General features: G+C 44.6%; 1 protein-coding gene across 2 annotated transcripts in view; it reads right to left on the bottom strand.

The window, feature by feature from the left end:
* TUFT1 (tuftelin 1) overlaps positions 1 to 14,042 on the bottom strand; it is a 33,376-nt gene that overhangs the window by 17,424 nt on the left and 1,910 nt on the right. For both annotated transcript variants that reach the window (XM_024572884.3, XM_053915639.1), the window contains exon 2: positions 238 to 339. In XM_024572884.3, coding sequence (XP_024428652.2) covers positions 238 to 339 — 102 coding nt within the window. The remainder of the gene's footprint in view (positions 1 to 237; positions 340 to 14,042) is intronic.

Here is a 14,042-nt window from a genome sequence, read left to right as displayed (position 1 = left end):
GGACAGACACCTAGAAAGGCTACCCCGCCCACCTGCCATGCCTGGGGCCGGGTCGCACCAAAATCAGTACAGATGGACTGTGGTCTCCTATCGTTAAGATTTGTCCAGGAACTAGCACCACAGGTCTGGTTCTTCTCGTCAGAGCCTAAGCTGCTTTTGGCAAAGTCAGCCGCTCCCTCTCACATGCAGTAGGGAGCAAGAATGGAGGGAGAAAAGGTGGGGGTGAACTAAGCTTACCTTAATGATCTCCTCATGTCCATCGTTGGACTCCACCAGTTCCGAGGCCAGAGAATGACTGGCTGAGTAACCAGACACCACTGCACAGGTCTTTCTGCCCACCTGAGAGAGGGAAAGAGAGAGAAAAGTGGCTCAGGAATCATACGACAAGCACAAACTTCTGCACTTTGACCTTTGTAGAAACCCTCTCTCTCCTCAGAAGACTTGAAGGATTCGTCAGACGTTCCCCCCCAAAATTCATTTCAGAGCCTCTACCAGAAGCCACACAGCAGCAAGAACACCAGACGGGGAAAATTAGTAGAAATTGCAGGTTAGTTTTAATTTTCGTGGGAGTCTCCCCACCTTCCAAAGCAGTGCACCATGCTGAGGTCAGCTGGGTGTGCCTGAGAAGAGACGCTCCCCAACAGCAACAGAGACGGCTCCCAGCAGCCCTGGGATGAGGGGTCAAGGGCAGGGAAGGAGTCCTGGCTAAGGGGAGGAGGCCACCTCACCAGAAACCTCCACACCTTCTGGGCTATGTGTTCAAGTTCATCTCCTGTCAGTTCACTCTGGAGAGTCAGTCTGAGAATGTCCACACTGTCCTAATAATGACAATGACAGCAACAACAACCTTTCCCTTCAGTCCACTACGGTACAGGCGCACTTGTGCCAGCCCTGTGGCGTGGGCCTTATTATCGCCACTTCACAGACAAGAAAAACTGAGGTCTGGAGAGGTGACATTAGCTTGCCCAAGGTCCAGCCACTCCTGGGTGGCAGGATGTCTCTGGGGCCTCTTTACCCTGCACCAGAGACCACACAGCACCCTGCTCCACGCAGCTTCAGAGGGACTACCCTGGTCCCCAGATGGCAGAAAGCACATTGAGTGGGCTCCCCTTGCCGCAAGCCTGGAGAAGGCACCCTGAATTGGCCAGCCCCAATCCAGGATTCCCATGCCTAACAGCCGACCGAGAAGTTACTGATGCACTTTACAAGACTAGGATTCTTTCCTGCATCAAACTGTAAGAAGGTACCTGAATCCAAACACCTATATTTCTATGAGCCACACAGAAATTATCCAAATGAAAGCAGGCAAGACACTGGGTATTTATCTAGAGATCAGCCCAATTTCAAAGGAAGAAGCAGATTTTCTTTTAGAATTCAGAGAAGGTTTAAAACCCACATTGTGGGGACAACAGAAAACCTGAGGGAGAAGCCCTCAGGTTTGGTAAGGCGGAAAGTAGGGGCTGGAGATTTGGGATAGAATAGCATTGAGAGATGGTCAGCAAGGCAGAATGGACCAAACCCTGCCTTAAAACCTGCATTATGTGTCCAGGTAGATGAGAGGCTTAGCCACTCTGGGCCTCTGGTTCCAACCAGAAAAATCAGAGGATGTACTAAGTATCCCTAAGGACTCTTCCACCTTCGATACCGATACCGTGAGAGCATGAAGGGGGAGTATATCCTCCAGGCAATAAAGAGCAGGGTGCTGAGCTACCCGAGGATAAAAGTGACCTGAGGTCATCTGGTCATCCCCTGCACTGAAATCCAGAGGTATAAATGCCATCTCAGCCTCGACAGATTTGGAGGCACCCTCTTAACCTTCCAAATGTCTGTGGGAAGGAACCGAGAAAGAAAAAATGGAGTCTGCCCAAGGAGTTGGGAGAAGCTTCTGTGGGCAAGCAACAGTCCTTCTTATAGAGGAAAGAGCAACCTGGCAAAGAAACCGGCCTCTGTGGCCGGACACTTGGCTCTCAGTGTTCTCACTGTAAAACGAGAATACTGCCATCCACCTGAGGGCTGTTTTTTGAAGATTAACTGAAAACGTGTGGAAGCTGTTCTCTGCCACATCAGATGGAGGTACTTGAATATTAGCCTCCCCCCACTTCTTGGAATAAACCCAAATTTAGGAAAGACCGCAAAGACACCCCCACATGACCTTTAAGCCTTCCCAATGCTGGCAATGTAGCTGGTTTTACCAAAGCATTTAATTACTACAAATAAAAGCCAGATCTTCAGTGTGGCACTGAGGGGTCCCCACGGTCTGGGCCAATCCACCTCTTCTGCTCGTGCTCCTCAGTGCCCCCGGCCAGTGCGTGCTTCCCCACTTCTGTGACTTTGCGCTCCGCACTCCCTTTGAGTTGTATGGCCTTTCTTCCAGTTTTCAGCTGGGGCATCAGCAAGGCCCTCAAGAGCTCACATTCAAATGCCACATTTTCCATGATGCTTCCTTCCCTCCCTGAGCTCGCAGGGCCTCCTGTGGCACCTGCCTCTGCCTCTTACTTATTTGTGTCCCATGAGCAACTGCCCCTTCTGTTAACTCCTTGTGGGTGGCCAAAGGCACAGTGAGTGCTCCATGGCAGCTAGATCAAGAGAACATTACAAAAGAAAAGAGAGAAAATGATTTCAAAAGAGCCAGAGTGGCCGCCAACTTGTCCACAGGACACAGGCGTGCACTTTGATTAAAATGCCATCTCCTCACACCTGGAGGAAGTGGGAAAAACTGGGGCAGCCCAGCCTGCAAAGGAGTGTTTATAGCAGCTTTATTCCTAATACTCTAAAACTAGAAACAACCCAGATATCCTTTGTAGGGGAATGGTTATACAAACTGTGGTACATCTGTATCATGGAATACTTACCAATAAAACTATTAATTACATTTAGCCCAGGCTGGTGTGGCTTAGTGGAATGAGTGCCAGCCTGTGAACCAGGTCCCTGGTTGGGGGCGTGTAAGAGGCAACCACACGTTGATGTTTCTTTCCCTCTCTTTTTCCCTCCCTCCCCCTCTCTAAAAGTAAATAAAATCTTTTTAAAAAGTATTAATTACTTTTAATAAAAGGAACAAATTCCTGATACATGCAACAACAATTTCCAGAGAATTGTGCTAAGTGAAGGACGCCCATCACAAGCGGTTACGTGCTATAGAATTCCATTTCAGTAAGATTCTTGAAATACCAAAATTATAGAAATGGAGAACAGAGCAGTGGTTGCCGGGAGTTAAGGAGAAGATGGGGGTGGGAAGGAGGCGGGTGTGGCTCTACAATGGCCCCTGAAGCATCTGTTTGGTGAGGGAAATACTCTGTATCTTGACTGTATTGATGTCACTGTCCTGGTTGTGACAATGTATATAGTTTTGCAAGATGTTACCACTGAGGAAAACTAAGTAAAGGGTACAGGAGATCTCTATTATTTCTCACAACTGCATCTATAATCACCTGGGAAAAAAAGAATTAATACTTTCAGGGACAAAAATTTAAAAATATAACAAAGAAAATAAATACTGATAATCCCTACTACCCCAAAATAGCCACTCTTAAAATGTAAGTGTTCTTTAAGATTTTTCTATGGGTATTTTTAAAAGGCATACCACTGTACACAGTTACAAACTTGCTTTTTTCCACTTCACTATTTATTTCATCATTAATTTCCATCACATTAAACATTCTTCAAAACTGGCTTTTAATGGCTCCTAGCACGCCACTGAATAGATTAAGATAATTTATTCAACCTAACCCCTCATGAAGGTGACTATCAATTTCTTTTTTTCTTCTTAATTCTTATATTTTATTATTTTATTTTAGAAATATATTTTACTTTGATAGAATGAGGTGATACACAGAGCAGTAGCTAGATCACTACCAGATTTATTGCCTGGCCCATTATCTGAGAAGCCGAACTTGACTTTCTTTCATCTTTGTGGAAAAAGAATAGCATTTGGAACACTTTGACCGTGGTTCAAGCACCGGCGCTGGCTTGCCTTTGTTGCGTACAGAGATCTTATTCTGCCTCAGCCTCCGTTTATTATTTGGTAAAATAGAGTATGGTGCTTAAGTGAGAACACAGTGACTTACAAAAAAGTCACTGGTATACAAAAATGCCAGCTCCTCAAAATCTGAAATAATGCTCCTCTTCAAAATATTTTCCAAAAGAATTTCTTACACGCTTATAGGTTAATGTAAAAATGCCTTGTTGTGAAAAAGATGTATGTTAACTCCTGTCTCATACCACATGCAAACATCAATTCCAAGTGGATTGCTGAGTTAAATGTAAAAAGCAAAACAATAAAGGCTTTATAGGAAAACACAGAACATCTTTATGACCTTGACAGAGGCAGATTTTCTGAAACGTGGCACAAAAAATCCTCCCCAGAAAATAAACAGGACTACATTAAAATTTAGAACTTTTGTTCATCAAACGGCACCACTAAGAGGGTACGTGGCAACCACAGAGCAGAAGATACTCATTCTACATATATCTAACAAAGGATATTCAGGATATAAAAAGAATGTCCACAAGACAAAAAATAAAAATAAAAAGCTACATACAATGTGGTATATCCTGGACTGGATCCTGGATCAGAAAAAGGACATTAGTGGAAAACTGGTGAAACCTAAGTAATGGCTATAATTTAGCTAATACTGTGTCAGCGTCAATGCACTAATTCTTAGTTATGACCTACAGATCATGGTTATTATACAAGATGTTAACACCGGGGGAAACTAGGTGAGGAACGTACAAGAATGTCCTGTCCTATCTTTGCCATTTTTCTGTAAATCTAAAATGATTCCAAAATCTAAGAGAAAAAATATATTTTAAAAAAGAAACAGAGAAAGGGCTGGGGGAGGGAAGGAGACAAAAAGAACAAGAGAGTGCACCCAACAGAGAAGTGGGCAGAAAAACCCTGAATAAATACATCACATAAGAGGGTATCCCGAGGGCCAATACACGTAACAAAAGGGTTCAACCTCATTAGTCATCACATCAAAAAGCTAGAACTGCAAAGTAATAGTGCAAATACTCAACAGACTGAGAACAAACAGCCCCCAGTGTGGGGGGTGCGGAGTCATGGGAACTCACACTGGCAGTGGGACTGCTCATTATCACAACCACCTCGGAAAATCTGCCGAAGTTGAACCCGTGCACGCCCTCCAACACAGCAATTCGACTCCTACCTGTCGGCCCCCATGTTCCCCATAAAAACATACACTAGTGTGGTCAAGATAGCATTTGCCTAGCCAAAAACTAGAAATTACCCAAGTGGCCATCAAAAGTAGACTGGATGACTCTGACAGAGCCATACAATGGAACAGCGCACAGAAAAAATAATGAGCATGCAACAGAGAGAAGGCTCACAGAAATATTAAGCAAAAGAATTCAGATGCAAAACTACAGTATATGACTCCACAAATATAAAAAGTATAAAGACAAGCAAAATTAACATTCACTTTAGAAGTCAGGCGCATAGCCACCCTTCAGGGTGAGGGCAGGTGATGCCAGTAAGGGGACAGGCGGGGCTGCCGTGCTGCTGGTCCTGGTGTGCTTCTTACCTGGGAGCTGGTTAAAGGAGAGCGGCCCGTTTATGCGAACTGATTGTGCATTTATGATACATGCACTTTCATGGATGCACATTATTGTTAAATAGAATGGTTTTTTTTAAGGCAAAAAAAAAAAAAATTCAGTGCCTCCTAATTGTGGCACTGAAGTCCCCTCGTTGTCTATACCACATAAAGTCTTGGCTCCCACCAGTACCCCACTCCCTAACTTTCCTAAACTTTCCTAACCCAGTTGTAGAAAGGCACCCAATCCAAAGTTCTCCTTCTGTTCATCAGTCTTCTCATGCAATACATGCTCCCGCCTCCCTGTTGGTGCACAGACTGTTTTCTCCCTCCGGGTCACCCTCCCTTCCCTTGCCTCCTTGGAAAATTCCCACTCATCTTTCAAGGCTTAGCTCAGGCATCCTTTCTCTGAGGGTCCTATTCCAGGACTCCTAAGTCAGAGCCTGCTCCCTGCACACCACATACCCTACACTAATTTTTTTTGATTTTTTTTATTTTTTGATTTTAGGGAGAGGTAGGGAGGGAGAGACAGACAGACAGACAGACATCAATTTATTGTTCCACTTATTTATGTATTCATTGGCTGACTCTTGTATGTGCCCTGGCCAGGGATTAAACCCACAATTTTAGCATCTTAGGACAATGCTCTGATCAACTGAGGTACCCAGCCAAGGCCTACACATCCTACACTGTTAACACTGGCCCACCCCCATTCCTTCATAACTACATGTTCATTCATCTCCCCCAATAAAATCATGAGCTCCATGACGACATTGAGAGCTTACTTAGCACGTGTCTGGCCTAGAGTAGGTGCTCAAGAAATGTGTTGCATGAATGGGGGTCAGGCATTTCCCCAATTCCCTTTATTTTGAGAAACTCAAGACTCCTCCGTGCAGAGAAGCAGTATGGAACACTGAAGAAAAGCAGACATGAAAAGGAGAGGGAAGTAAGGGTGGGGGAAATAAAGACTAAGAAAGGCAACTCTAAGAAGGAATAAAGGTGACTAATGAATATATATAAGAGGCTCCGCCTCACCAGTAATCAGAACAATGCAAGTAAAAACAATAATGAGTTACCACTGGGAGTGGGGAGGGGTGGGGTGGATTTCATTAAACTTATAGATTTAAGAAGTGTCAAAATAAGGCACGCAGAAGTATGCTCACAGCAGTGTTGCTTGCAAACCCTGGAAACAACTCAGACGGTCCACTAACAAGCAAATGCATGAATCAACTCTGGCATGTTAGTCCATGACACACAGCTGTGACAGTAAGTGCACAGCTGCATGCGTTGACATGAATGAGTCTCAAAATGAATGTTCAGTGAAAAGGTAAGCTATAGAATAGAGACGATACCACGTATATAAAGTTAATATATGTCAAATTAAGCAATGTATTACTTGGACATGTAGTAAATATAATAAAAAGGAAATAAACAGAAAATCCAAGACAGTCATTACTTCTGGGCAGGAAACAGGTTAGAATCTAGGAGGGACCCCGGGGGCCTCAAACGTATTGGTAAACTGGGCATTCACTACACAGGTGTCCATGTAGGTGAGTCTTCCTTCTTGCTTTTCAGTAAAGCAACTGGCTTTTCTTCACGTAAATCCTGCAAAAATAGCATTTTTAGACCAACTAAATGGCAAAAAAGATATGGATAATCCCCAGGCTTGGGGAGGATGAAGGGAAAAGGACTAATCCCATATATTCTTGGAGACAGGGTTGGTTTGTACAAGTATTTTTGGAAGTCAATTCAGCAATATTAATGGAGTTTGCATATTTCATAAACCCCTTGACCCAGTAATTTCACTTTCAGGAAATATGCCCTATGCAAATCCATGTACATCTGACCAAGGGTATATGTGTAAAACTGCTGACTGCAATACTGCGTATAGTAGTAAAAAACTGCAAAGAGCATAAATATTGTCTAGAGAATGAGTGAGTGAACAAACTAGTATGGCAACATCTACCCTAGGGACACTATACTGCTGATAGATAACCCTCTACCATCAACAGGAGAAGACCTTCAAGATGTATTAAGTGAATAAAGGCAAGTTGCAAATTAATTTTTAAAATATGACTTCTCAATGAAGTATCTATACTTAAGTATACATACATTTTTCATAGCGGTGGTATTTGCCAACTCCCATATATACAGCAATTACTATGTGCTGAGCCCTATCGGCTCCTGTTCTAATGCTTGACATATATTAACTCACTGAAGCTTGACATATTGTAACTCACTGTAACAATATTATATGGTAGGTATTGTTATCAATACCCCCATTTTACAGATGAGGAAACTGAGGCACAGAAGTGATGTATCTTGCCCGAGGTCATGTAACTAGTAAGGAGCAGAAGCAAGATTCAAACCCAGGCCCTGTGGCTCCAGAGTCTGTGCTGCTAACCATCACACCACATGGCATTTCTTGAAAATAAGCGCATAGGAAAAGCACCAAACTTCCATACTCTAGAGAAGGGCAGAAAAGTAAAAAGACTTTCATTCTATATACTTCCAGTGTTTTAAACTTGAACAACAAAAATGTATTCATGCCACACTCCTATAATAAAATATATAAAGAGAGAGAAAAACTAATAAACTTGGAGTCGCAGGTGAGGTCTTAGTCCAGCTGACAGCTATTCATCCTTCAGCAAATCACTTTCTCTCAGTTTTCTGTCTGCAAAATGGGAATGATGATAACTACCCTGCGTTAGGGTAAAAGTACTTTGCAAACCATAAATCAGTTCATGAAGGTGAGACAGCATTATTTTCCCAGGGAGCTCTGGGAAGACTGAGAGGGAGGAGAGTAAATGAGACAAACTGTGAAATGAAGCCTATGAACAAATCTAGGGTTCTCTCTGGCACCTCATTCTCCACAATCAGAGAACCCAATCACCAAGGTCAGAGACCTCACCCCACCACTCAGAGCCCAGGAGGGAAACCTGGGCACCTCTCTGCTTGGTGCCCCTGGTTGTTTTCTGGAGCAAGAGTGACCTCATGGCTGTTAGTGGGTTCCAGAGAGCTTTTGCGATACCCCGAAATGTCTAGCAGGGTGGTCCCCACCGGGGACTCTCAGAAAGGCAAGATACAAAATGGAGCATTCTTCTCCGGGGAAAAAAAAAAAAAAGAATCAGAGCTAATCACAAGGTAAGCAGCCTCTAACCCCATAAATAGTCTTGGGGAGAAGCCCAGCCACCTCCAAATTATAGGCAGCCTCTCATTCTGTTCAAACATATCTCCAGCTGTGTGACTCACTCGGCAGAGCCAGCAAGGAGGGAGGGGTAAACACATAGCTGAGGGGTTAGAGATCTAGACGCTAGGGAGATAAACAGGGAGCCCCAGAAGTTCTCAGATCACAGGCTCATGTGACCAGGGGAAGATCTATGGGAAAAATCCAGGCTTCCTCAAATCCCACTCCCCAGGCTTCTGTGGGGGCCATGAGGACGGGGTGGTAGATGAGGGCCAAGGGTCTTTCTAAGAGAAAATAAGGGAAGTGGAGACTGCCCCTGAGCTGGAAATGAGCATCCTTAATTCATCTTCACCCAGTAACTCACTCCTCCATTGCTTTGTCCCTGGCTTGTCCCATCTGAATGTAAGTGGTCTCTCAAGCTACTGCAGTAACAGCCACCTCAACTGCTCCCCCTCTGAGAAATGGAAATAGCTAACCCCTTAAAACACTGGCTCCTAAGAGGCCAGGGGGAGGAAAGCCCCAATAAAATCAAAGTAGGGGGCCAGATGGGATGTTGGGGGTCTACTCACTCTCTGCTAAGACTCCCAACTCACTCGGCTTGCAGGTGTCAGGTGGCCTCGGTCCTGCCTTCTGCAGAACACTCTGGGCCAGAAATGGCCCTTTATTGAGAATGGCACAAAGAATCATTCCCACTTCTTCCCATGGATTAGCCAACAAAACAGGTGTTTGCTTTTTGTCTGGCTACCTGCCCAATACCACGGACTGGACAATCCCCTAGGCAGAGGGCTGACGGGGTGACTGGGAGGTGAAATGAGAAGGATTTAGGACGGCACCCGAAGCGGGGCAGGCCTTCTCATTACCTAGAGCTGGGGCCTGGCAGGGAGAGGGTGGACACAGAGGAAGGTGGGCTCCCACATTCTCAGCTCTGAAGGAGAGACCTTTTTGCTGAGCCAGTCTCTCTCCAGGAATCTGCCTAGTGGCCAGCCAATGTGGATGAAGGGGAGTTTCTCAGTGCCCCCTCCTCTCAAAGGGCTGGCACCAGTGACCCTGCGCTCTCTAGTTTCTATCCTGTTTGTGATACTTTGCTTTTGTGCCCCCCATTTCCTTTTTCTTCCTTCATCTACCCACTCCCATCCTGCCCTATATTTTCTTCTCCTCTTCCTGCCCCTGCAGGCCAGGCTTAAATCTGGGCCACCAGCCTCCCTAGTACATAACCATTTCCCCAACTAAACCTCCTCACCCCTAGGAAAGAAATGTATTTCACAAGACTCTGCATAAAGCAAAGAGGCACACAGCAGAGTTAACAGCAGGCAGGGGAGCTCGTCCCACCTGCTCTGAACACACGTGTCTGGAACCGAAACCATCTGGGTACACACACACCCTGGAGAGATGTGGGCCAATATGGGTGCCAAATGCATGGTGACTGAATAAGCCTCCTCTCCCAGATCCTCAGGCAGAGCCCAGGGTCCCCCAAATTCCTGGTAGGCTTGGAGGCACCAGCTGCAGTGCTCCTGAAAGTAAGAATCTGGCAATGAATGAGGGAGAGGAAAGGGTGTGAGGAGGGGCGTGAGCATGGGGCAGGTGTCACAAGTGGAAGGAAGAGCCAGTCACTGAACTTGACAGGTTCCTCTGCCCAGGAGTTTCTTCCCCACCCAGGTGTCAGACAGCCAGGGCTTCCCCCATTTCAGAATTCATTCATTCGTGTGGTGTAAGCATCGAGGACTCCAGATGAATGGATTTTAAAATGCAATATTCTGACCCAGCAATTCCACTCTCAGGTATTTCTCTCTGAGAGAAATGAAAACAAAGGTCAGCACAAAGATGTGTCAACAAATGTTCATGGCAGCATTATTCAGAGATAAATAGTAGGAATAACCCAAATGTCCAACAGCACTTATCCGTGATGCACACATGTGATAATAAACCCATACAACAGAATATTATTCAGTCATAGAAAGTAATGAAGTACATATTGATTCATGCTGCAACATGGATCAACCTTAAAATCACCATGCCGATTGGAAGAAGCCAGTCACAAAGAGTCACACATAAAATCTCTGGGACAGGCAAATGCATAAAGAAAGTAGGCTGCTGGCTGTGCAGGGCCCGGGGCAGCAGGCGGGCCTGAACGACTGCTCCCGAACCAGGCTCTCCTGATGGGGTGAGGAAAGTGGTCTAAAATCGATGGTGCTGACGACTCCGCCACTCTGCAAACATACTGAAAACCACTGAATTATAATACATCTTAATGGGTGCTTCGTACTGTATGTAAATCCTATCTCAATAAAGCTGCTATAAAAAATGAGGTTCAGCAAATCACAAATTTAGTTACACGTGTATATATTTTTAAAAAGTGGGGCTCATGAAAGACTTGGCGTTAGACGAATTCAGCTTTCTGGGGTCCTAAAGGAAGGACACCTACCCCGGGGTAAAGACACAGGTTCTGACTGCAGCAGGTGAAGAAATTCCAAATCCACCACAGCACTGAGAGAAGCTCTCTGGCCAAGACTGCTCAAGATACAAAATTAGAGACAATGAAAAAGCGCATCTATCTAAGGAAGGGAAACACTGACAGACCATTTTAAGGGAATCACCTCATCCAAGAGCCCATCACGGGACACCAGCTGCCTTGCCATGGTCAGAAAAAGGAGGAGGAGGAAGGGCCCAGAGAGGAATGCCAAAATACAAACCTTGACCATCATTCCACCTAAGCCTGGCTGAGCTGGCCTGACTAGCAAAGGTCACTCGGGTCCTCACCCTAGGCCTACCTATAGGCGCCTTCTTATCTTCAGGTGTCTCCTTCCTCCACTGTCAGAGGAAAGGAGAAAGGAACAGAAAAGAACAGACACATGTCAACCTAATGGGATGGAGAAGACCTTGACCAGAGAGTTCCCAGACTCTTCCTCTATCCCTCGGCCAAGGGTCTCAGGGGAGGCTACAACAGTCCAGTCTAAGCCAGTAAGTAGCAAACAAAAAAACAGCTAATGCCTGAGGATTTTCCCATGGGCCAGGCACTGTGCTTAATGTTTTCTATGCATTACCTTATTTGATTCTTACAACCTTATGAGAAGGGTGTGATTATGACGATGCCAGTTTTACAATGAGGAAAATGAGACTGAAGAGATTAAGTCATTTGCTGAAGTGATCTTGGGCGAAGCCCTGACAGTACACTGGGTCAGATTCCCAAGACCAGGCTCTTAACCACATGCTATTAACAGAAATCACAGAAGTCAGTTTAGTGAAAAACTGGAATGTAATTACATTAAGAGGCTGGGAGAAGAAAAGGAGAGGCTGTAAGGGGTGGGAGTACAAACTTTCCTATAATGCCTACAGCAGGAAATCAACAGATGCCTAAAACTGATTGATTCATAAGTATTACTATAAGCATATTATTTAGACACATGCAGTAAACACCAGACAAAAGAGCTAAAAGTGCTCCAAGTGGTTACTTCCATGGAGAGGACTTGGGGCAGGGAACTAACTGCTTGCTAGTTTTCTTTTAAAAGCCTTTTGCTATTAGACCTTTTTAAACTCATGCCCATTTTTCCCTCTGAAAAATGATTTTAAAAGGAAAAGAAAGGAACTCAAAGATATGCCAACCGAAGTCTAAGACAGTGAACATCTGCTGCTTTTGCCACACAGCTTCCATCCTCCACTGGTAAAAGCACTTGGGTTTTGCTTTGGAGATTCTCCTTCCTTCACTGGTTAATTTGATGGGCGTGTCATCCCAGGAAACCCTTGCCCTCCGCCAAGGGGGTCAGGGAGCCAACAGCACCTTCCCCCTGGAATCTTAAGCAGAATGGCAAAAAGACATAAAACAGCCGAACTAATTCACCTAAAAGTAGAAACCCTCCATTAGTTCCTTCCACCCACACAGGCCCCAGACTCCCTTGGGTCAGACTTTTTAAGCTTTCCCTTATATTCTTTGAGATGCCCATTTCCTCCTAATACATTCCTCTCCTGCTTAAGTTAGCAGGAGTTGCTCATAACCTAAGAAACTTAATATCTAATATCTAATATCTAATGTTTGAGGGTGACTTGTGCTTTTATTTGCCAGTGTAACTACAGTTGTTTGCAAACTTTTAACCAAAAAAATACATTATAATCACAATCCAATACACACACATATTATGTATACAGATATATAACTGAAGCAAAAATTCTGCCAAAAATGTCTACCCTAACAGTCTGAGAATGTTCATTCTATTTTTCTTTTTTTAAGATGATTTTTTAAAGAGCAGTTTTAGGGTTTACAACAAAATCGCTGGGAAGGTACAGAGATTTCCCATATACCTCCAACCCCCACACATACACAGACTCCCGTTATCAACATCACTCACCAGGATGCACTTTTTTTTTTTTTTTTTTAAACCAAGAAGGAACCTACACTGACACATCATCATCACCCAAAGTAGATATTTCCTCTTAGGGTTCACTCTAGTGAAGCGATTGGTGTTATACAGTCTATGGGTTTGGACAAAAATATAAAGACATATCCATCTTTATATCATAGAGGCTTTTCACAGCCCTAAAACGTCCTTTGTGTTCTACCCATTATTCACCCTTTTACCCCCAAAACTCCTGGCAACTACTAATCTTTTTATTGTCTCCACAGTTTTGTTTTTGCCATAACGTCATATAGTTGAAATTATTTCTTTTCTAATATTGGTTCTACCCCGCTAAGTTGATTTCAGACCTGCTGGTGGTTATGATCTGCAGTTTGAAACACACTGGCTCCTGACACCTGCTGCATCTGCCCCCAACAAGTAAAAACAACCCAGAGAGTGCATGAGCCACGTCTCCACGTGCGTATGTGGTATGCTACAGCACATGGCCTGGCTGCTGGGGAGACACCAGCAGAGCCCCAGGGTCCCACCTCCCACCGGAGCACACCAATCAGCTAAACTATCTGCACTGCTGACATCAGCAGAAATTTGTGTTCGTTTACTCACTCACTTGCTCATGTGCTGAGCACTCATTCAGGGGTGTGAATATGTGGCAGTTCCTGGGGCCTGTCCAGAGCCATAAATTCTATCTGCAGGCTGGCTCAGAGGAGAGGAATCTGGGACAAAGCCTGTATCATGATGGAGTGAATGTTTATCATCTTGTCCTGCTTAAGAGCACGGAATGTCTCCAAGATCAGATCTGAGCACTGATTATTTCATTCCCACCTTTGAAGTAAAACGACTTTCAAGTCCAACCTGGGAGGAAGGAATACATGCGATTTTCTGTCTCCTTTGTTCTAGAGGTCTCTTGTTAGCTTCAAATTATGGTTAGAATTCCTTGCTCATGATTTTACTAACAAC

Source organism: Desmodus rotundus, chromosome 12 (genome assembly GCF_022682495.2).
Source record: "Desmodus rotundus isolate HL8 chromosome 12, HLdesRot8A.1, whole genome shotgun sequence".
Taxonomy (NCBI): Eukaryota; Metazoa; Chordata; class Mammalia; order Chiroptera; family Phyllostomidae; genus Desmodus; species Desmodus rotundus.
The sequence above is the reverse complement of the archived record's forward strand: the minus strand, read 5'-3'. Positions and strand labels throughout refer to the sequence as shown.